The 22,474-nt window shown below is 40.1% G+C and overlaps 1 protein-coding gene and 1 non-coding gene across 2 annotated transcripts in view; one reads left to right on the plus strand and one right to left on the minus strand.

The window, feature by feature from the left end:
* MPP4 (membrane palmitoylated protein 4) overlaps window positions 1-21,538 on the plus strand; it is a gene marked incomplete at its 5' end in the record, with an annotated part of 38,013 nt that extends 16,475 nt beyond the window's left edge. Inside the window, 12 exons of the mRNA XM_040636567.1 lie at window positions 1,076-1,093; window positions 1,477-1,479; window positions 3,912-3,947; window positions 6,109-6,129; window positions 8,518-8,532; window positions 9,841-9,882; window positions 11,962-12,132; window positions 13,530-13,610; window positions 16,894-16,987; window positions 17,361-17,469; window positions 18,414-18,548; window positions 20,603-21,538. Coding sequence (XP_040492501.1) covers window positions 1,076-1,093; window positions 1,477-1,479; window positions 3,912-3,947; window positions 6,109-6,129; window positions 8,518-8,532; window positions 9,841-9,882; window positions 11,962-12,132; window positions 13,530-13,610; window positions 16,894-16,987; window positions 17,361-17,469; window positions 18,414-18,548; window positions 20,603-20,794 — 917 coding nt within the window. The remainder of the gene's footprint in view (window positions 1-1,075; window positions 1,094-1,476; window positions 1,480-3,911; window positions 3,948-6,108; window positions 6,130-8,517; window positions 8,533-9,840; window positions 9,883-11,961; window positions 12,133-13,529; window positions 13,611-16,893; window positions 16,988-17,360; window positions 17,470-18,413; window positions 18,549-20,602) is intronic.
* Window positions 19,541-19,642, minus strand: LOC121099918. Its single transcript, XR_005831646.1, has one exon. It is a non-coding gene; the product is annotated as a U6 spliceosomal RNA (small nuclear RNA).
* Window positions 21,539-22,474: the final 936 nt, after the last annotated feature.

Consider the following 22,474-nt stretch of genomic DNA (forward strand, 5'->3'; position numbering starts at 1 on the left):
TCTTCATAGTGATATTTTAGTTATTTCCCCTGTGTTTTGGAAACGTTTTTTTGTTTTGTTTTTTCCCAAACCAGATTGAAGTACTTCTTTAATTCAGTTTCCTACTTCATTTCTCAAAGGCACATGAAAATGCTGCTGAAACTTCTAATGAGCATCTGATAACTAGTATGACTACTGGTTGATGTTTAATTTGCTCGTGTAGACTAAGTGTGATTTACTTTAGCCTTTCGGAAAAGTCCATCCTGAAAAAGAATTTGCAGCCCCTATTGTTATACTCACGTATCTCTAAGTCCAAGAACCCCAAGGAAGGAGCCACTGACTTAAAGGGTCGCCTCTCGCAGGGTTGTTTCTGAAGGAGCATGATCAGTTTCTAAACTATTTCATCATTTCTTTTCTTTTTAACTGTTTTAGATGGTGCTGCCATAAGTATTATTTTGTATCTTTCTGTTTAATGTTACCATAGAGAGAAAATAATCTCAGGAGTAGGGTTATTGAGTCCAGAGGTATAGGCAATTTTATTTAACAAGACTTAATGAAAATTTGCAGATAACTATAAAAAATATATTTACTGAAGATGCACATACACTTGAATGGTCACATTTCTCTCCCTTCCTCCCATCCTTCCCTTTCCTTCCCTTCTCTTCCCTTCCTTCTTCTTTCTTCTCTTTTCTTTTCTTCCTTTCTTCTCTTTCCTTCCTCCCTTTCTCCCTCCCTTTCTTCCTCCCTTCCTTCCTTTTATCCCAGTCAAAATCCGAGTTCCTAATATATGATGGAAGTGCATTAACTCAGAAATTAGTAGAATGCAATCCTTACAGAACTTTAGGGTGGGAAGGGAGTGGATTTGCCAGAGGGAAGATCTCCATTTCCAACAAGATTCATAAATGTATAAGTTTCTATATTCATTTATCATTTTGTTACCAAACCTCTATCAAATTTCTATAGATTAAGCCCAGAATATTAGTTACTATAATTTTGGCACTTCACTTTTCTTATTATAAGTTAACCTGAAAAACTATCGCATTAACCAATGTGCTCTCTCTTTTTTTTTCTGCTTCCATTATTTGTCTGCGCCCAGCAATTTCTATGGAAGAAGGTAAGAAATAGTATTTGAAAAAACAACCTCATCTCCGAAGTCTCATAGAAATTTTGTATAGTTTTCTTAACTCACTTCAATCCATTTCAGCTATTTTTAAAGCTCTCCTGTATACCTAGTTGTGTGCCAATCACTAATATCCTAATTTGTAAAAAAAGATGTCAGTCAACAGAAAGCACATATGATGTTATTGTCCTAACACTGAGAGGAATAGAAGAGAAGAGAGATAACGTTTAGATGCAGCTTATGGTAAAAAGTCAATAAGAGTTGTGAAGCTGGTTCACTGTTTTGTGTCAACTGTTTTACACACACGGTCTTAAAAATAATCCTGTAAGGAATTGCGATTATTCCCATTTTATGGATTAAAAGATTGAGGTCTGCAGAAGGTAAGAATGTTGGGGGGTGTTGCAGGTACTGTAGTCTGGATGGAGGCTTCTGTCTGAAGGGCCCTGCATCATGGGCAAATGGGACTTCCAGCTATTACTGCTCTTTCTCCAAGCCCAGACACCCAGGTGCCTCAGTATGATGCCAAACGCACACTCACAAAAGCAAGAAAGCAAGGTGCCATCTGCTTGTGGAAGGGGAGAGAAGTGAGAAGAGCAGTCCCCTAGCCACCCCCACATTTCAGTCCTGAAATTCAGTCCTAAATCAGGCCACCATCACAAGACCCCACAGATTGGGTACCTTAAATAACAGACACTTATTTTCTCATGGTTCTGACAGCCCGAAAGTCCAAGATCAAGGTTTGGCGGGTCTGCCTTCTGGTGAGACTTCTCTCTGGCTTGCAGATGACTGCCTGTCCTTTTGGGCCTAGGCCCCAATCTTATGACCTCATTCAACCTTAAAGACCCTGTCTCCAAATACAGCCAAACTAGGGGCTAGAACTTCAACATGTAAATTCGGGAGGGATACAAATGAGTCCATAACACCTACCCTTGCCACCAGTGTGGAATTGTTGATTTTAAGAGAGTAAAGTCAGTGTCTGTCTTACATCCCAGAGTAGTAAGTTAGAAAAATCAGGGCTACTTGTGCTGTTTTTAGAAAATCACTCCTGTCCTCTGTAAAACAGGAACAATAATTATAGTTTTTCTTTGCTTAAAAAACACACACACATAAAACCTCTAGTTATGTCTTAGGAACTAATGGATCCACTGTTGTTATAAAATACTAATCTGAAAAATAATCTCTCAATAAATGTAAGGAATTGAATGGCAGCTATGTTATTGGTTTACCTGTGTCCCTCTCTCTATAAAGCAGTATTATTTTATAAAATTTTTCATATTGCATATTTTACTTAAAAAACAGTTATATGGTCTGTAAGGAGGGAGTAATAAGTTTATTATATGACTTGGTAATATTATAGCTTATTATACAGACAATTATTTGCAGTTTTGGAACATGACAAGACTTATTTATTAAACCACTATTTATTGTGACACCTGGGTGGCTCAGTTGGTTAAGCAACCGGTTCTTGATTTTGGCTCAGGTCATGATCTCAGGGTCCTGGGATCAAGCCCCTTATCAGGTTCCATGCTTAGCTCAGAGTCTGCTTGAGATTCTTTCTTTGTCTCTCCCTATGCCTCTCTCTTTAATAAATAAATAAATAAATAAAATCTTTTTAAAAACCCCTTTAAACTACTATTTATTGATCACTTGGGAAGTGCTGGGCACTGTGTTAGGCACAAGATGTATAGTGCTGAAAAGTTATTTTTTCCAAACATATATTCAAATTTTGATATTAAAAGGAAAATTCAGTTCAATTTAATAATTTGTCAGGTACCTATTATGTGCAAGACACTGCACTAAACTTTGTAAAGTATAAAAACTAGCAGAACAGTTTCTGCTTTCAAGGTGTTATCTAGGAAGGCAAATAAGGCAAATACTCAAATGATTATGTTACAAGGTAGAATAGATGTGCAGGAGCAGAGAGCTCATGGTAGTAGGAAGAAAATGCTATGTGGTTCATGGCAGAGATATTCATTTTTGTTGGTGTTTGAGATGGACCTTGAAGCATTACAGGCAAAGGGAACAGCATAAGCAAAGGCACAGAGGAGGCCTGATGGTGGCTCCTCTGATGGGGGTACAAGACACGTGACAGAAAGAAGTAGATAATAGCCTTCAGAGTTGGGTTTGGGTCATGTCGTAGAGGGTTTTGTGTATTAGGATGGGATGGGTGGTTTTAAAAATTATATTCTCTTATCCTGTTATGAATACCCTAGCTAAAGGTAAAAATAATTAATATTTATTGAGCACTTACCATCTGTCTGAGCTGTTCATACATTATCTTAATTAGTCCTTTCTTATATGGTAGATATTACCACCATCTCCATTTATAGATAGAAAACTGAAGCTTGAGGTAAACTAATTGGCCCACTCTAAAAGATGATGGTTTGTTTTTTTTCTTTTAAGATTTTACTTATTTGTCAGAGAGAGAGTGAGCACAAGCAGGGGGAGCAGCAGAGGAAGAAGTCCCTGCTCAGCGGGGAGCCCAATGCGGGATTCGATCCCAGGACCCTGGTATCATGACCTGAGCCTAACACAGACGCTTAACTGACTGAGCTATCTAGCTGTCCCAAAAAGCTGATGCTTTAAAAATTGTAACCATTTTATGTTATGTAGGCTTCTATACCATAGATCTTCATTTTCATTTCATACAGTGGAGTCCTTTTTCTCCCTCCAAGTGAGCAAGCATGAGGAATAGTTGTAAAAGTAATGTTATTGTAAGATGGTCTGAGTTTTTCTGACATAAGTCTATACGTTGGGAATTTTGTTTGTGATACTCATACATTTTAAGTTCTATTTTTCTATCCTGTTTTAGATGACATGAAGATTGATGAGAAGTGTGTGGAAGCAGGTAACGTTTCCTCTTGACAGATTTACCACCAGAAGGAACATGAAGCATCTCAGCTTTGGCAGAGTTAGCCAAACGGGGCCACAGGCCTTTCCTCTGGAAGAAATGTGTAAAATGAGCCCCTTCCCTCCCCACCCCTGCATCCTTTTTCTGTGGTTCTGGCACTTGAAAGGGAAGCACAGCTGTGGGAATGTCTCCAGGCTCCAAACCAACCTTCTAGAAAGTGTTCTAGAAAGCAGTGTCTTGGAAATGATCACGGGAACACTTAGTAATACTCAGGTGTCATGTTCAGCAACATTCAGTGGAATGTCTGGAAACTGCCATGCTCTTTGGGAAATACTATAAAATATTGAAATGCCAATTTTTAAAAAACAACATATATTTTTTGCTATTGTTTGGTACCATCTTCTGATAGATTCTAATATAGATAATTAGTAGTGGGTTCCAAATTTTTGTGAGAAATATACGAAAACTTTTTATCTTTCGGTACTTAAATTTTTTTGTAAATTGGGAAAAGATTTTCCAAATTTAGTGGCAGAACTAAGATTGGTTCAAGAATCACAACGGTAATGTTGGGAACTATTAGAAAGTCAATCTGATAGGTGAGTTTGTCTTGGCTTTCTGGGCTAATCTAGTTTTTAGAAATTAAAGAACAATATGAAATCTTTAAATAGTGGATATTTCAAAGATTCACATATACTTCCCGGAACAACTACAGAATAATGCTGACACCATATTTATTCTATCAAATACACATTTTGTTTTTTAAAAACTCACCCCAATATTCATTTCTTTCTGTAATTTAATTAGGTAATATGTTCACATACTTTAAAATTCAAAAACTACAAAAGTATGGAATTCCTCCCTTTCCCTGCTCCCCTACTAAGGTTTTATTTCTTGAGGTAATAAATGCTCTGTTTCTTGGTGATCCCTCCAGACATATTCTGTGCATATAAAAGCAATAATGTTTTTTCTCCTCTCCCTACCATCATCCTCACCATTTTTTAAAAAAACACCCTTTTTTTAAAAACAAAAGACATTTTTGATGGTATGTTATACACAGTATTCTGTTCCTGGCTTTTTTCCTTAGCATTATATATAAGTCCGTCTTTTACATAAATAGCCTCTTCATTTGTTTTTTAATAGCTTATTGGGGAAGTAAATTATTGTGCATTTATACAATAACTTATTGGTAGACATTTGAGTTATGTCCAGTCTCTTCTATTACAAGCAGTACTACAGTGAATAGCTTTGTAAACACACTGTCTCACACATGGGTGAGTGTGTCCTCGATGCAGTGTGGCCTGATCCAAGGATGCATGGGTTGGTAATGTTGCTACATATTTCAAACTGCTCTCCACATACACTCTAGCTTCTGAATCCTTAATATCTCTTTAAAATGCTAATAACTGTTTTAACTGATGAGAAAGTTGGTTTATATAAAATCTTTCCTCATCACCTAAACAAGCCTATCCCCAATCAATTTATACACTCATCCTCCTCGCCACACTCCCTACTCCCTTTGCTTATGCACTGCCCCCCGCCCCCCAGCTTCAGGCAGGGTGCAACCCTCCTTCATCTGCAAGCCCTCTTGCGGCAACACTGTGCACACTCTGACACCCATCGGGGCTTCCTGTGACATTCTACCTTTCCTTTCCCTCTGAGCCTTTTTTACATTCCATTTATTCTCTCTTTTTTTTTAAGATTTTATTTATTTATTTGACACAGAGAGAGAGGCAGCGAGAGAGGGAACACAAGCAGGGGGAGTGGGAGAGGAAGAAGCAGGCTTCCCACTGAGCAGGGAGCCCGATGCGGGGCTTGATCCCAGAACGCTGGGATCATGACCTGAGCTGAAGGCAGACGCTTAACAACTGAGCCACCCAGGCGCCTCCCATTTATTCTTTTCTAATTTATTTATTTTAAGCTCCTGGAGCACCCCTGCTTAATGTCATAGCCCAACTGCTAAAACCACGTATCTCATTTAAGGTTTTAATATGCCAGAGAGACCCCACTGACTTGGCCTTGATTTAGGAATGAGTTTTAAAAGTTGGCATGTACGCAGAAGCATAGGGTCAGGGAATTAGGCTGTTAAAATATAGACTCAGCATGGTTAGTAATATAATGACACTTTTGGGTTTTTTTTGGTCTCCATGGGAAACCATAGATGAAGAAACATTTGAATCAGGTAAGTAAAAAATGAGTATTTGGTAGTGATTTTTAAGAGTCTGTTCTAAATTTTGGTATCATTTAAACACACATTTAGGGACATCATACAATAATTATTTCAATACCTCAACAGTATAGTTGTGAGATATTATAAGCTTCACCTTCACTGCTGCTTCTTATTAGGGACATTTTGGAGCTCTGTGGGAGCATTTTTCGGTCGGCACATTGATTTGGGGCACCACTGGCCTTTAACTGGTAGGAATCAGGAATGCTAGATGTCCTGCGGTGTGGAGACCATTCTGCACAATATTTTGAATGTCCTGTTGGATGAAACCCATTACAAATATAAACAAGCAGTTCTTTAATCCACGGAAGTGATGTAAGTTTTCACGAGACATAAATGAAAAGCTCGGTTATTTAGAAGCCAGTCATTATGGAGAGAGACATTTGAACAGAACTCAAGACATTGCCTTGTAGTTATTGAACCATCGACCCCACACATTCTGTCTGCTCCATACTGACAGTAAATAAACTGGAAAGTAAGGTATCAATACTGATCGATTATTTTCTTTTTCTTTAATATGTTACTCGTTATTATTGATGACACATGATATCGTCAGGTGTGTGTCCCTCAGAGTACTGTGGACATCATGAGTCACAATATAGGTCTCAGAGTATTTTGAAAACCTGGCAACCTGTTAACATTACTCCCCTGCTTCCAAAAGTGTATTTCCTCATTTTCTCCATTTCGTCAGTCTGCAATTGCTTTGGCATATTATCCCTATTCAGCTAAGGAAATTTCCCTCTTTCTTTTATATACAAATAAACCTGGTCTGTTATGACCCATCAGAGCACTTGCTATTCCAATCTGTTGTTACTTTGCCCGTCTGTGTTTCTATACTTCATATAAGGGATATTTTCACATCCTTTCATCCATGCTTCGTTAGAAGTCGCCGTAAGCATCTAATCGTTCCTCATGTCTTCTAGAGAAATCGTGCCTGAGGATTTCTAGTTTGAAATACACTATTTTAAAAATATAAGTGAATTCCTTTTAGTTTTTTTCTTCATATTACAGTTAGAGCAGTCAGATGGAGTGGGGCAGTGTGCACCTAACTGATCTACTTCCCATTTATGTTGTTTCTAAATTTCCTGTTTTCCGTTAGATAGTTGGTCTGTCAGGCTATGTACACCTGGCCCAGTGTTTGGGACTGGTTTACTTTTTAATGCCTCTGGATTATAGTCCTCTCGTTTCTCTGGAAAACAGCCTACACACCGAGCTGGAGGCCCAGAGGTGTCTGTGACATCTGTGAACGGAAAGGCAGGACGGTGGAGTGGTTAAAGCCAGGGACTGGAGCCAGACTGTGCAAGTAGGACTCCTGCTCCGTGGGTCCTCCATCACTCCACCCCTCTGCCCTTCACTTGCCCCATGTCTAAGTGGGAAAAAGAATTTCTATAAGTAAAGTGCTTAGAATGTAAGAGGTAGGTGAGCGCTAGCTAGCAGTACTGTGAGTCTCGCTCCGGACGGGCGTTCAGCAGAGGAACGCATGCAGCCGCCCTTAGTCACCTGGAGGTGCCCCTTCTGGACTCCTCTTAGTCAAAACTTGAGAACTCCCAAGTGCATTCTGAACCCAACTCACTTAGGAGGTCAATTAAGGAGCAATTAGCACCCAGCTGGCATGTTTCCTAGGTAAATAACTCTTGATATTTATTCACGATGCTTAATTCTGTTACTTAGAGCTCTTTGTGGGTATTTCCGTTTCTTCAGTGGTCTCAACTCTTCTCTGAATGTGGTATCATATGACCTCCTTGAATTTCTCCAGGAGGTGATGATATAGTCTAATTAGGAATGCCATTTAAAAAAAAGCAAAAGAGAAGATGGATGTTTTAAGAGATCTAGAAAACAAAGAAAACAGTATGCTTTGTGTTCGGTTCCCCCTGTCTCGTGGGCCACCTGGAGAAGGACGTGTGTCACTGGACCCAGTGAGGGGTAAGGAATGAGGATGCTCAGGCCTGCCCGCCTCACGGCCCACTTCACAGGGCTGCAGCATTTGGCCTCCGGGAGAGGAGAGGAGGCTCACAGCAGTTGCCTTCCTATAATTTCTCTCTCTCAAGCCCTATTTTGTGCGGACCAGCAGAGAGGAGTCTTCCTAGACAAAAAGCCCTCAGGGAGAATGTAGGTAAGAGACTTGCAGAAAAAGTTATTGTTCTCCAAGCAGTCAGGTCCAATGAGTTCCTGGTTGCCAGTTCTATGTCGCTCATTTGTCTTGCCAGGCCTACCTGAGTGACAACCTTCTCTAGGGGTGACATAATGCGTTGCTTTTGTCATTGGTCTTTATTGGATGGTCAACTTGATCTTTTCAAAGACTTAACTTTTTCATGTCTCTTTCTTCACTTACCAAATATCCAGAGGAGCTTTCAGAAGGTAATTGTTTGTTTTCATTTCCTGGGTAGGCTATATTTAAGATCTTTCAGTGCCTCAATGTGCATGCTTGACAGGGTACATTTTACGATGAGAAATATTTTAAGGGTGAAATCAGTGATGAGATATTCCATTTCATAGAAAATATTTAAAAATTATATTCCTAAATAAATGTTTCCATAAGAGACTCTAACTATAAAGAAAAAACTGATGGCTGCTGGAGAGGAGGTGGGTGGGGGATGGGCTAAATGGGGGATGGGTGTTGGGGGGGCACTTGTGTTGAGCACTGCTGTATATGTAAGTGATGAATCACTCAATTCTACTCCCAAAACCAATATTACACTATATGTTATCTAACTAGAATTTAAATAAAAATTTGAAAAAAAAAACTTAAAAAAACCCTTACTGACATATTTCAGTTAGAAAAACGTGCTTACTTAACAGAAAATGGAATTGGAATTGATATTGGTGTGTTTTCTTTGTATTTTAAAATGTATGTTTTAAAGAAAAGGTTGTATATATTAGTTCATTCTACAAACAATGGGTCTTTATATATTTCAATGATCAGAACAGAGTTGCATAAGTGAAAAGGAACATATATTCGTAAAAAGTAATTTGAAAATTACATTTTCATAACTTTTTTTCCCCTCAAGTTCATAGGAATTTTTCCGAGACCCCAGTGGCAGCAGAGGCAGAAGTTAAAATAAATAAATTCTGGGTGCTTAGAGCCACTGGGATCAGTGTTCCTCACCTTGTCTCTCAGATTCTTGGACAGTCAGACACAATTGGCAGCCGTAGGACAAATACTAATTTTATACAGAATAAACCATTTTATCAGGGAGAAAATAAAAACCCACCTCTAACAAAGAGACTAATTATAGGTCTTGCAGAACCCCATTTCTGTAAGTTGAAGCCAAAGCCAGTTCATCTCTTTCTTTTTTTAAGTCAGTTTTCTTTGGTCATGTTTAACAATGTATACCTAATTTTTATTTGTTTTTACGGTGACTCAATATCTTTCTCATAACTTTAAACAAACCTAAAATAGCTTTTTGTTTCCATTGTACTTGACAGCATATATTCAGTGTATAGCTAAAATTCTGAAGAGTGTTTCCACATAGTTTGGTGCATATGATAGACTGGAAAGTGCTTAGGGCAGTCTTCAAGAAGCCATTCAAGATGAATTCAGCTGTGCTGACCTCTACTGAAATGGTATTACTTGCAGATTTGAAGATAGATTCATGCATCTGTTCTAAGTAACCTTCTCCTTCTCCCCCTTCACATATTCTGTTCCTGCCATTCTCTGTGTTCCAGACAAGGAGGAATTTGTTGGCTCTGGTCAGAAGTTCTTTATCGGTAGGTAATGATTAATAAGAGGTAGGTCATCCTCACTTGTCAAGTTCTATTCATATCATCCTGACTCTTCTGAAAGCTTCTTTTGCTGATGAACATTTCCAGACTTGCTCCTTGTTCTGCTTTCCCTCTAACCCCCAACTCCTTTTTTTTGGTCAATATTCTGCTGTGTTGATCATTCATTATAATTCATCTGGTTTCCACTGGATATCTCTTAATTATTCATCAAACAGAAATCTTTGGTTCTCTTCCAGACTGTTCCATGGCATACTTATGTTACTTTAAAGAGACAAGTTCTCTAACTACTAAACTTGGTTTTGATGGCCACATTCCTGTAATCTGTCAACTGGGCAGAGCTTTCTGAAGGACCCATTTAAAGGCTCATGTAAAACCATGGTGGGCCTCCTCCCAGAGACAGTGGGGGAACACCAGGGTCTGTAAAGTGAAATGTTGGTTCCTTGGGCCTGGTTACACATTGGAATCATTGAGAGAGCTTTAAAAACAAAACAAAACAAAAAACAAACAAACACAGGGCCACTTTTCTGCATCCCTTCGAGAATAACTCAGCCCCAGTGCCATTAAGTAAGCCAAAAGAGTAGGCATCTGCACAAAGGTCAGGAAGAAGCAGCCTGGAATGGGGCATCACTGAGCCATATGAGGAGAGCATCTGTGCAGGGGATGATGGTCGACTGGTACAGGATGTCAGAGCCAGAGCAAAGTGAGGAGGAGAGCTGCTGTCACTTGGGCTCTGACCCTTTCTGTCAGGTTGCCTACCATCTGTCCCTCGTCCTGCACAGGTGCTCTTAACTAATACAATAAGTAAACGTACTGAGGACAATCAGTCAGGTTTCTCACTATTAGAGAAAGGAGTTACACATACGAAAGGGTGGGGGCAGGTGGCTGGAATGAATCCTGTAGTGTTGAGCTGGCATTGTAGGTATTGGTGTGAACTCATGGTGTTCAACATATATAGATAGATATAGATGTGTGTGTGCGTGTGTGCGTGAGTGTGTGTGTGTGTTCATATATACACATAGAGTCCCGAGCTCTATCTACCCAGGAACAGCTCTTTTTTGAAAATACCAGAAGGCCCTGTGATTCGGTGGGCAGATGTAGCAGGATTCTAGGAGTTCAGAAGCCACGGTTAGTGTCCAGCTCTGCCACTGAAGACACAGTTGTGAGCAGCCACCTAACCTGTCCATGTCTTAGAGTATCCATCCGAGAAATGTGAGTAATCGGCCTGCTCCGCTGTTTCCATCCTGGCCCAGGCCACTATCCTTCCTTGTCTGGGGCACCGCAAGGACCTCCCAGCTGCTCTCCCGTGAGTCCACACTTTACATCCTCCCCACGGCAATAGAGCACTTCTTCAGAAACATAAACCATGTCACACCCATTTCTCCACCACCCAGTGACTTTTCGGCCCACTTAGAGCACAATCTAACACTCGGCTGGAGCCCCCCCCCTTCCCTGCTTCCTCTCCCACCCTCTTTCCCACCGTTCTCCCTACTGCTCACCACCCTGCCCCACTAGGGCTTCCTTGTGCTTCCTCCAACACTCTTGGAACTCTCCTTTCTCTGCACCTTAGCAGTTGCTGTTCCCTTAGCCTGGGTTGCTTTTCCCCCAGATGCCTCTTCACCTGGCTCCATGACTGCATCCCCTCCTCTGCTCAATGTCACCTTTTCACACACACTTTACTTGAACCACCTGCGTGAAGAACCACCCCCATCACTCTCTATCCACCAATCCTTCTAAGCACTTATTTTTATTGATGTGTTTACTTTTCTCTCTCCTCCTCCATGAAACGTAAAGCCAGGAGGAAATGGCTTTGAGGTGTGGGACCACTAGGTCCCCAGCACCTGGCACTTGGTGGGCACTGGGTGCAGCCTCGAGGCAACATGCGAGGCGTTTTGCTGTTGTTCTTCGCGTTGCTTCCTATTTTCTACCCAGCCGTGATGATTTTCATTAACTCTTGCTGACGGCAGTCACCGCAGGCTCCAGCAGGTGCGGAAGAAGTGACCTCTCCTGCCTGGAGGTGACCTCTCCTGCCTGGAGGTGACGTCCTGTGCGTTCCCACCCTTGCAGCTGGCTTCCGCCGCAGCATGCGCCTTTGTCGCCGCAAGTCCCACCTGGGCCAGCTGCGCGCCGGGCTGTGCGGGCCGGGCGGCCCCCTGAGCGCGCTGGGCGCCCCGTACGAGGAGGTGGTCAAGTTCCAGCGCCGCCCGTCCGACCGGCACCGCCTCGTCGTGCTCGTGGGTACGTCCCTGCCCACCGCGGCGCTCCCCCTCCATACTGAGCTTTTCCTTCCAGGGTCGGCACTTTGGCGTTGGGAGCAGTGGCGAAGGTAGCGTTCGTTAGGGACTCCCATGTAAACACTTTAAAAAAAACCAACCCTGGTTTATATGTGTGTGTTTATAAATAAAACTTTGCTGTCCCACGCGTTTATCGCCTACAGTTGAATGTGGTGTGCCCCCGTAGAGATGTCCTGGGGTAATAACAGGTTATATTATGATGGAGCTTGGTTGTTTTTTAAAACCTGTTTAGAGTTTGTTCTGTAAGTATAGACGAGTATTCACCCAGACGGCAATGTCAGTCTGTATCAGAAATGAAAATCCTCAAGATCTATTTCCCGAAGATATTTGTAATCACCTTCTTTAGAAAAGTGTTGAAAGTCTTTTGGACTGTGTCTATGGTGCTGAAGAGCAGGGCAGATACAGTGCTGGGGCGACCTGCCTTTGTGCCCGAGAGGCCCGCCAACCTGGTCCCTGCAGCGGCAGTACAGTAGGTCTTGCTGCCATCTCTGTGTATCCAGCTGTGACCGAGGGAGGCCCCGTACAGCAGAACAGCATGCCTCACCGCCCGGACCGCTGCAGAACTGGCAGGGCTCAGGGCAAAATGAAAATACAAGAGCATCTTTAAAAATGATCAACATTTCGGGGCGCCTGGGTGGCACAGTTGGTGAAGACTCCAACTCTTGGTTTCAGCTCAGGTCCTGATCTCAGGGTTGTGAGATGGAGCCCCAGATGGGGCTCCACGCTGGCCATGGAGCCTGCTTAAGATTCTCTCTCCCTCTGCCCCTCCCATTCGTGCCCTGTCTGTCTGTCTCTCTGTGAAATAAATAAATACATCTTAAAAAAAAAAAAAGTTTGACATTTCAAGATGGCAAAGGAAGAGCATTAAACCAAGTGCAGTGTCCTAAGCATGGGCCCTATATAACTGCGTGAAGTCAGCCCCGACTCCAGTTACACGCAGGGTGTTGACTCACAGAACCCGTAATTCTAAGGGCTGATTTCTGGATTGTGATGTGATAGACACTTCATTTGACAGGAAAGGTAGGTTGTGTCAGATTATCTGAAATGAGGCCAGAGAATTCTCACAGTGCCCAACAGCAGATGATGTTTGCTGGGGTGACCGGTTCCTGTAATTCCCCACCTCATTTCCGGGATGTTGAAGAAGTATGGGTTACTCCTTGGGTCCCCAGGAAAATTCCTAAGAGCTGTCTGGAATTGTTTCCGTTTGTGAGAAGCGATGTAATTTCCTGGAAAACATTTGCTCTCAAATATCTTTGATAGAAAAACTGATATGATTGTGTCACCACGTAATTATATTTATCCACGTCCAGTGATGTCTGTATGTGGCTTTTTTGTGTTTAGGGCCTTCTGGTGTTGGAGTCAATGAACTGAGAAGACAACTTATTGAACTCAATCCTAAGCATTTCCAAAGTGCTGTGCCACGTACGTGTCGCTTCTTCTTTCCAAGCGGTTCATGTTTTAGTCAAACTGTCTTTGCCTCTGCAGATGCACTGATCTCACTTAACAATGCCACAGCACTTTTGTTGTAAAAATAAAAGACACAAGGGATAGTCCTTATATAATATTTCTAACTGTATTTATTTTAATAGAGGGAATTGATTCATGGCCAAGTAGCTGGTGAGGCTTTTAAAAGGTGACTCTTTTCCGTTTCTTCACAATCATATAGATGACCTTTCAGGAAAACTAATATTTCGTAATAATAGCTAAGTAATAGTAGTACTTACTATCTTCCTGGCACTGCGGTTGGCTCTTTAAATGCCTTATCTTATTTAAAGATTTTTAATACACGCAGATATAATTTTATATGAACTGTAGGTATGATCACACCATCCATGGCAGGAAATAGCCAAGTGCACGTGGGTGCTTTCCTTCACTTCGGTTCAAGAGAGGAACTTAGAGAATCCAACTAAAAGCTTAGTATGTGTTCCCTGCAGTTTGGGGGACACAGAAAACTGGTGTCAGAATTATACTTGCTAAATCTAAAGAATTTAGAGGACTGGCCAGGGGCCGTAGTTTGGGAAGTTGTTGCCCTTTTGGAAATCACAAATGACTAGGAGGAATAGAGATGGATTTGAGACGCTCGGCGGTGGTGGCAGCGGTGGTGGTAGGGTTTGCAGAATAACCCATGCATCCTCCAGGAGAGCAGAGCCACATTTAAATATTTGCCAAGTCTGAAAGAAACCTATAGTATCCAGCATCAGCATCAGTAAGACGTTTCCGGCTCTTTCCTCTCCTCTCTGCTCTCTAGCCTTGGACAGCTATACCAATGGGGAGGAACAGTAGAAAGGCAATGAAAGGGAAGGGAAAAAGTGAATCCTCCTTCCTTTCCTGACTTCTAGTTTCTCTGACTGCAGCTTCCGTGGCTGCGGCAAGTCTGAGCCAGGTGTGGGGAGGAAGAGAAGCCCAAAATAGAAATGAAATTCATAATTTTGATTATTACACGGAAATGGAATTTTAGTTATTACATTGAGACTGCATTTTGTGGCATGGAAGATGGTGGCTTTTTTTTTTTTTTTTAACTAAAACTAATCAGAAGAGTCATGATAATTGCTAGATTTTCATCCAGGGCCAGGGGAAGGTCTTGTCCCACAGAAGGCAGTGGGTGACAGAAAACGTTGCTTTTTGATCACGTACCTTAAGTTGTGCTTTCCAAACACCATTTATATATGTAAGAATGGACATTGATCTCCAACGTAAGAACTACAAAGGAAAGCACCATTTTTCAATAATCTGGATAAAGATAAAATTCCCACAGAACAGAGAAGAATTGTAAGAAGTATGGTTAGCCATCATTCAAAGTGAGAAAATGTTGCGCAAGTGTTGCTTTTTAAATTGACTGAATAGTTTTAAGCTTAAGATGAATACCTCTAGTTATGCACCCGTTCACAGATTTTTAACCTACCATATAAAATAGAGTCCAATAGAAGCCATGGAAAAGGAGTCATCTTAGATTCATATTTACATGATTTATTATAACCTCAGAGCTATAGTGTTTTACTAGAATTTTTTTTTCAGTACAAAGCTATAGGAGAACTGGCATAACTGTAGGAACTCTAAGGATCTGCAGAGAGGTTTGAATAAAGAAAAAACAGGGGCGTCCGGGTGGCTCAGTTCGTTGAGCATCTGACTCTCTTGGTTTTGGCTCAGGTCGTGACCTCGGGGTCACGAGATCAAGTCCTGCATCGGCTCTGCACTCGGCATGGAGTCTGCTTGAGATTCTTTCCCTCTTCCTCTCTCTCTGCCTCTCCCTTCAACCTGTGTGCGTGCACATGCACTCTCTCTCTCTAAAATGAATGAATAAATAAAATCCTTGAAAAAAAATCCAAAAATGACCCTCAGATGACATTCGGCTTTTGAGCCTCTTGAATGTTCATAATGCCTTTTATCATTTAGGGCCTATTTCAAGCTCCTGTTTGGTCATTTCTGTGTGTTGGTATTATCAAGTGTTCATTTATTTCATTCTTAAACTTTGGCAAATGCAAATACACCATTTTTTTTTTAAATGAACATGCAGAATTTGTGGTAATGCAGGTTAAGGGACTAGCAGCTTTGCAATATATGTAGGACACAGAGTTGGAACTGTGTTCTATTCATCTTTGCGTGCTAAGAAGCTAACTTATCTGGAACAGGGGGACTTGGTATATGGTAGTTGAATAAATGGAGGAGCAGACAGTGAATCACTTTTAGTTACTCAGTGAGCTCCTGTGTTCTCTATCAAGTACTATTGAAGTTGGAGAACCTATAATAAAAGAATAGGACTGAATCCAGACTCCACCAATCTTTCCCTTCTGGAGATCCCCCCAAATTAATCACCATCTCACTTGGCTATCAGTACGTTTGGGCAAGACTGCAGGGATTTCTCCAATTCAAATCAGAGGCAATCTGGTGTAGCAGAAAATATTAGTCTAGGAGTCAGAGCAGCAAGGTTCTTGCTTGCAACTTTGCTTTTCATTAGTCTGTACACGAGCAAGGTAGTTACTCTCTAGAATCTTCAGTTACTTATCAGTAAACTAGGGATAATAACTTTTCACCTGGCTAGGCATGTGAGGATTGAAATGGGATCTTGGGAAATGCACTATCTAAACAGCAGATATGCTACCTGGGGGCCTTTAGGCATCTTAGACCTCACACATAATTCGCTCATGCCTGCTTTTTTTTTTAATAATTTTTATTTTGTTATATTAGTCACCATACAGTACATCCCCAGTTTTTGATGCAATGTTCCATGATTCATTATTTGCATATAACACCCAGTGCACCATGCAATATGTGCCCTCCTTAATACCCATCACTGGCCTATCCCAATCCCCCACCCCCTCCCCTCTGCAGCCCTCAGTTTGTTTCCCAGAGTCCACAGTCTCCCATGGTTCATTCCCCCTTCTGTTTACCCCCCCCTTCATTCTTCCCTGTTTTGAAGTGAGAGCAGGTACCCCTTAGGGCCTCCTCATCCTAGCTTAACACCCAATACATTCGTGTCCACACTATGAGCATTTAATAAAGGTTTCTAGGTGAACTGATTTTGATAGGAGAACTTCTTTCTTATCACCAATTCAGGATCCCTCTTTTTGGTTCTAGCATTTTATTTATCTGTTTATGTATTCATTTATTTATATTGATTGGACATCTTTATCCAAATGCATTTTGGTACGAAATCAAAACATTTTGTTGATTCTAAAGCCTTCTTTAAAATTCCATATTTTGATAGATACTACTCGCTCCAAAAAGAGTTACGAAATGGATGGACGTGAGTATCACTATGTGTCAAAGGAAACATTTGAAAGCCTCGTGTATAGTCACAGGTAAGCTAGAGGTTCAGAATCTGATTCTCACCTTTGGTTGTTTTACCTTCAAATTAGATCCACTATTTTTATGCATTATCCAAAGCTCCTGGGGTAATTCCTTTTGTTTCTGAAGAGTTAAGCAAGGACATGTAAATTGGTGTATTTGTATACTAACTCATTGGGTTTGGAGAGGGAGCAGAATTGAATTGCAAATTTTAGAGATTTTGGAGAAATAGTTAAGTCCTAGATCCTTTAATATGTTTTTTCCTGTCGATTTTCCACTCATTCTTCTTGTGTTACCAAAGTCCACATATTTACATCCTATCTATGTTACTACAAATAATATTTTACTTGTAGAAAGAGTTCTTTTTTCCTTGTGGCACCCTTGCAGGATGCTTGAGTATGGTGAGTACAAAGGCCACCTGTATGGTACCAGTGTGGATGCTGTTCAAACAGTCCTTGATGAAGGAAAGATCTGTGTCATGGACCTAGAGCCTCAGGTAGGTCTGTGGTGGAACGTTTCCCATCTCCCCAAAGGAATGAATGAATATCGTGCATTTTGTGTATGTGCTGTAGGTTGTAGTTGAGATATTTTATTCTGTTAGCCTCTTAGGGATAAGACTACTTACCGTATCTAAGGGCCAGGATCTTATGTGAAGGAACAGTTTGCCGATATCTTATCTTTAGTTAGGGAAGGAGCCTTGCTTCTCAGCTACAAAAAGAGAACTGAGCTGGTGGCTATAAAGAAAAGTTAAAATCCTGCTTTGACCTTGATCACAAAGGCATCAAGGAAATTGGTGGAGGGAGTAAGATATTGCTTGACACAGGGAGGTAAGGTTGCTACATGGTCGTATCTACAGCTAACTCTATGAGACCATATGTGGAATGAGGCAGGAGTGAGCAAGTTAAGATAAAGAGCACACAATGTGTAGGCTCCATTTTTTTGATCCTTGTTTTTGTTGTTGTTGTTTTGTAGTCATTTAAAAATATACCACGTGCGTTAAAGAGAATCAGGGGATAAGGCAGTTGTTCTCCCTTGGGTCAAGGCTGGAGGTCAGTGTGAAGATGTCAGTAGTATCCAATATAAGATAATAACAAGAGGAAAGGGAAGTGAGGGTGAAACAGAACTGATCCACCTTTAGAGTTTGTCTTTGTGCCATGAAATTATGTATAGAATCCTATTCTCAGATTTCATAAGGGTGGTATGACTAGTAAGAGGAAGACCCACAGTTTAAACTTGATTTTGATTCTAGAACCCCATCTCTTAATTATTAAAATGTTTATTTTTTAGAGTTGAGGACTTAGGGACAAAGGAGAATAAATAAAAATAAATTAGCTAAAAATAATTATTGATTTCTGACCTTAGAAATTTTGAGAACATTCATGTTAACTCTAGGAAATTGAGACTTCTATTTTTAAATGTGCACTTAATTTTTCTGTGTAGGGTATTCAAGTAGCTCGAACCCAGGAACTGAAGCCCTATGTCATATTTATAAAGCCATCTAACATGAGTTGTATGAAGCAATCTCGGAAGAATGCCAAGATCATTACAGACTACTTTGTGGACATGAAGTTCAAGGTAAGATACAGAGGGAATAGATGAATGTGGTTTTTTTTCTAGTAAAAAGTCACTGTATTGTTTCCACAACATCCCTATATTAAGGAATGTGATTTTTGTTTCTAATGAAAAATGCCCTTATTATTTATCCTTTTTACTAGACATGATTTGTAGACGTTAAAATAAAGTTTAATAAATGCTATGATGCTCTTATTTTTTTCTTTTTTCTAGTCTAGCTTAAAAAAAAAAGAACGCAAACCACAGTTTGCAAAGCCACATGGAAATTTGGTGTGCGTAAGACTGACATTTATATTTTGTTATTTATTGTATGAAAAAGTTTGAGAATTTACTTTAAAAATGCTGTAGTGAATGGGGTGCCTGGGTGGCTCAGTCGGTTAGGTGTCTGCCTTCGTCTCAGGTCATGATCCTGGGGTCCTGGGATGGAGCCCCCACCTGCCTCGGACTCCCTGCTTGGCAGGGAATCTGCTTCTCCCTCTCCCTCTGCCCTCTCATGCTCATGCATGCTCTCTCTCTTTCAAATAAATAAATAAAATCTTTTTTAAAAATGCTGTAGCAATTATCTGTAATATGAGGTATCTATATAAAATATATTTCCAAATGCAAACATCATGTGTTAATGATGATGGAAATTATAGAGGGGCTGAGACAGGTGGGATTAATCAGTGAACTCTTCCTAGAATAGGTAATTTTTTCCCAGTCTTTTAAAATTAAATCCACCTTAACTATTTTAAATCATCATAAACATTCAGCAAGGTGTATAAATCTTATGTGTAACAGCTCAGTGAATTTTTACATGTGCATGCACCCAGATAACCATCACCTAGACCAAGATATTACCTTCACTTATTTTCTGTGTGTGTGTATGATAAAAAACACATACAACATAAAACTTACCATCCTAACCATTTTTAACTGTACAGTTCAGCAGTGTTAAGTATATTTACATTATGAAACAGATCTCTAGAACTTTTTCCTCTTATAAAACGGAAATTAAACATATGGAATGCATCACAACTTTGCATGTCTTCCTTGCATAGGGACATTGTTAATCTGTACTGTTTCTAATTTAACATATGTGCTGCTGAAGTAAGCAAGAGGTATATTTATGTAATCCCTTGTTATTATTTCTATCTTCATGTTTTTTATGACTACTGTATGAGAGTCTGATTCTTCAGTTTGCACTTCAGACAGTGGAGTCCATGGATGTATTCTCTAAATCTTACGGGCATTTAAATTTGTGTTCTCATTTTTATGGTGATCTAAGCAAATTAGCAAAATTGTTTCTGGGTCATAAGTATGGTCATGTTGTAAAGGCGTACTGCCACAACATTTCAGGGCCTGCATTTGTATTTGTGTTTATGATTGCATTGGCAGCAAGTTGTACTTTTTTAATTGTTGCGGACAGATAAGAAAATAACAGCAATGAATCTAACACGTAGTACAAATGAAGGTCAAAGACCTTCACTAAATGAACATTTCACAATAGTGGAAATAGACAATATTAAAGGTGAATTAGGTCATCATGAAGCAAAGGACAATGAGGGTATGCCTAATTCAATAGAACCAGCTCATACCATCCTCATGTTAAAGTGGCAAAATAATGTCATTTTTATCAGTATTTAATTTCGGGAACTGTATTATACCTTATAAAACTTCATTTGAAATTTATGTATAAGTTTTATATTTAACTGGTAAATTTGTTTTCTTCTTCCTTTCTCTTTTTTTTTCTTTTCTTTCTTTCTTTGTTATATACAAAGTTTGAAAGCTTCAAGGGTTTAGATAATAGAATAAGATAATTTAAGTCCAAATAGGAAGTTGAGGGGGGGATTGTTCTGGCTACCATTACTTAGTTTTGCAAAACCTTGACCAGGGAAACATTAACTAAGACTAAAGAAAGAAACATAAATTTTCTGGTTTAGAAGAGAGGACATTTATTTGACCTAAGTGTTTTTATAAATAGCTTCACAAATTAATGTAACAGCAAAACAATTGCATATCATTTCTATTTATCTCATTAAGTCTGTGCTATCCATATTTTTCTATTTCTCACACAGGATGAAGATCTACAAGAGATGGAAGATTTAGCCCAAAAAATGGAGGCACAGTTTGGCCAGTTTTTTGATCATGTGATTGTGAATGACAACTTGCAAGATGCGTGTGCCCAGTTGTTGTCTGCAGTTCAGAAGGCTCAAGAGGAGCCTCAGTGGGTACCAGCGACCTGGGTTTCCTCGGATACTGAGTCTTAAGGAAGCCTCCTGCTTAATGCTGGAGTTTTAACAATATCCATCTATTACAGAGCGCTGGAGTAACAGCTGCAATCTAAAACAGCAGTATTTGCCCCATTATAATGTATGCAAATTTAAACATGGTGCAGTTTATTAATCTTATTTGAAAAAAATATTTGCATTGTATGCATGTAGAGTTACCCCCTTGGCTTTCAGGGAAAAAAATGTTTTCCTTTACCTCATATGCAGCAATGGTAAGAATACAATGTTAAGCCACTGAGTATGAAAAACTTCTATAGATTTAGCATGGTCTTTGTACAATTCAGATAAAAGAGCTTCCCTAAATAAAATAAGTAGTATTTAATTTCAGAAACTGTATTTAACCTCATGAAATTTCTGTTTTATGAAAATGGCTTTTACAAAAAGTGCCTACTTGACTGACTCAGCAAGAAAAAATGGTCAATGTACACATTTCACGTCTAACATGAAAACTTACAGAAATGGCACTACCCTCATCATTTATGTAGCAGCCTACAAGGAAAAAAGTATTCTTCTGATCAGAGCTGTAACAATCATTAATTTGCCTAAAAGCCAATATCCACATCATTGTTAGGATTTCCTAAGTTAGGAAAGGGCAATTGACTTTAGTTTTAGAGACCCATACCTGGGAAAACCACAAGATGAGAATGCTATTCCAGGAAGTCTTATTTTTCTTTCTTCCCTAGGTCTTGAGACTTCCAGTCAGTCTTGCTGCTCCTGTATCTATCTACTGACTGCATCATTCTCTAATGTTCCCTATACCCATACCATCCCTCTACCCCTCCCAACTTTTCTTAACTATAAAACAAACCAAGAGCATACCTCAAAATATTTTTATTTTTTTTACTTAAAGTGATTATATTTAAAAAAAAAACCAAGAAAAAATTAAACCCAACTTCCGCACCCCCCAAAAAAACTCAACCAAAGAAAATTAAGTCATTTTTAATGGTATGTGAACGTGGATTTGATTTATGTTGTGTTTTTTTGAGGAAAAGCTTTCCCAAACTTGATTTACAGAGATGGAGGATAAGCAACTGGTGAAATTTTAAGAATTGCCTGTACACACACACACACACACACACACACACACACACACACACCTGGAAGAAATCTGGTATTGTCTGTATCAATACATACCCAACCTGAAACATTGGGCTTGGGCGGGGGCAGGGGGGCGTCTCTAGCACCCTACAAAGGCGGTGCACGAGCTGTGTCTTTCCACAATGTCAGCTTTATCCATTCATAAAGCAGGGTTTACACAATTTTAACAGGTGTAGGATTCCAGACTGAAAGACATTTCACTACCTGTTTAACTTGGCTTCACATATACCACACAAGAAACAATACAAAGCTACACAATAAACAAGATACAAGGGTAAGAAGTTAAAGAACCAAGCGCCGAGTCAGTCAGTGTGTGACTCGCCGAGAGGAAAACTCAGTCTGGTAGAGGTCAGCTCTGGGTGCTTACTGCTTATTATGTTGAAGCGGTGGAAGGGTCTATTTTGTTGAGGTCAGTCGGGAGGTTGCCTTTGAAATGCAGTCAGGCGTGGAAGAGTCAGCGTGGAGAATCTGACCGTTTGCTACAGAAGTCCTCCCTTTTGAAAGGAGTTGAATCAGTCTGTAGCCCTTCCAGACCTCTTCCGGTTCTAGTGATTAGCAGTT

The sequence above is a fragment of the Ursus maritimus genome, unplaced genomic scaffold (assembly GCF_017311325.1).
Source record: "Ursus maritimus isolate PB19 unplaced genomic scaffold, ASM1731132v1 scaffold_1, whole genome shotgun sequence".
NCBI classification, from domain to species: Eukaryota; Metazoa; Chordata; class Mammalia; order Carnivora; family Ursidae; genus Ursus; species Ursus maritimus.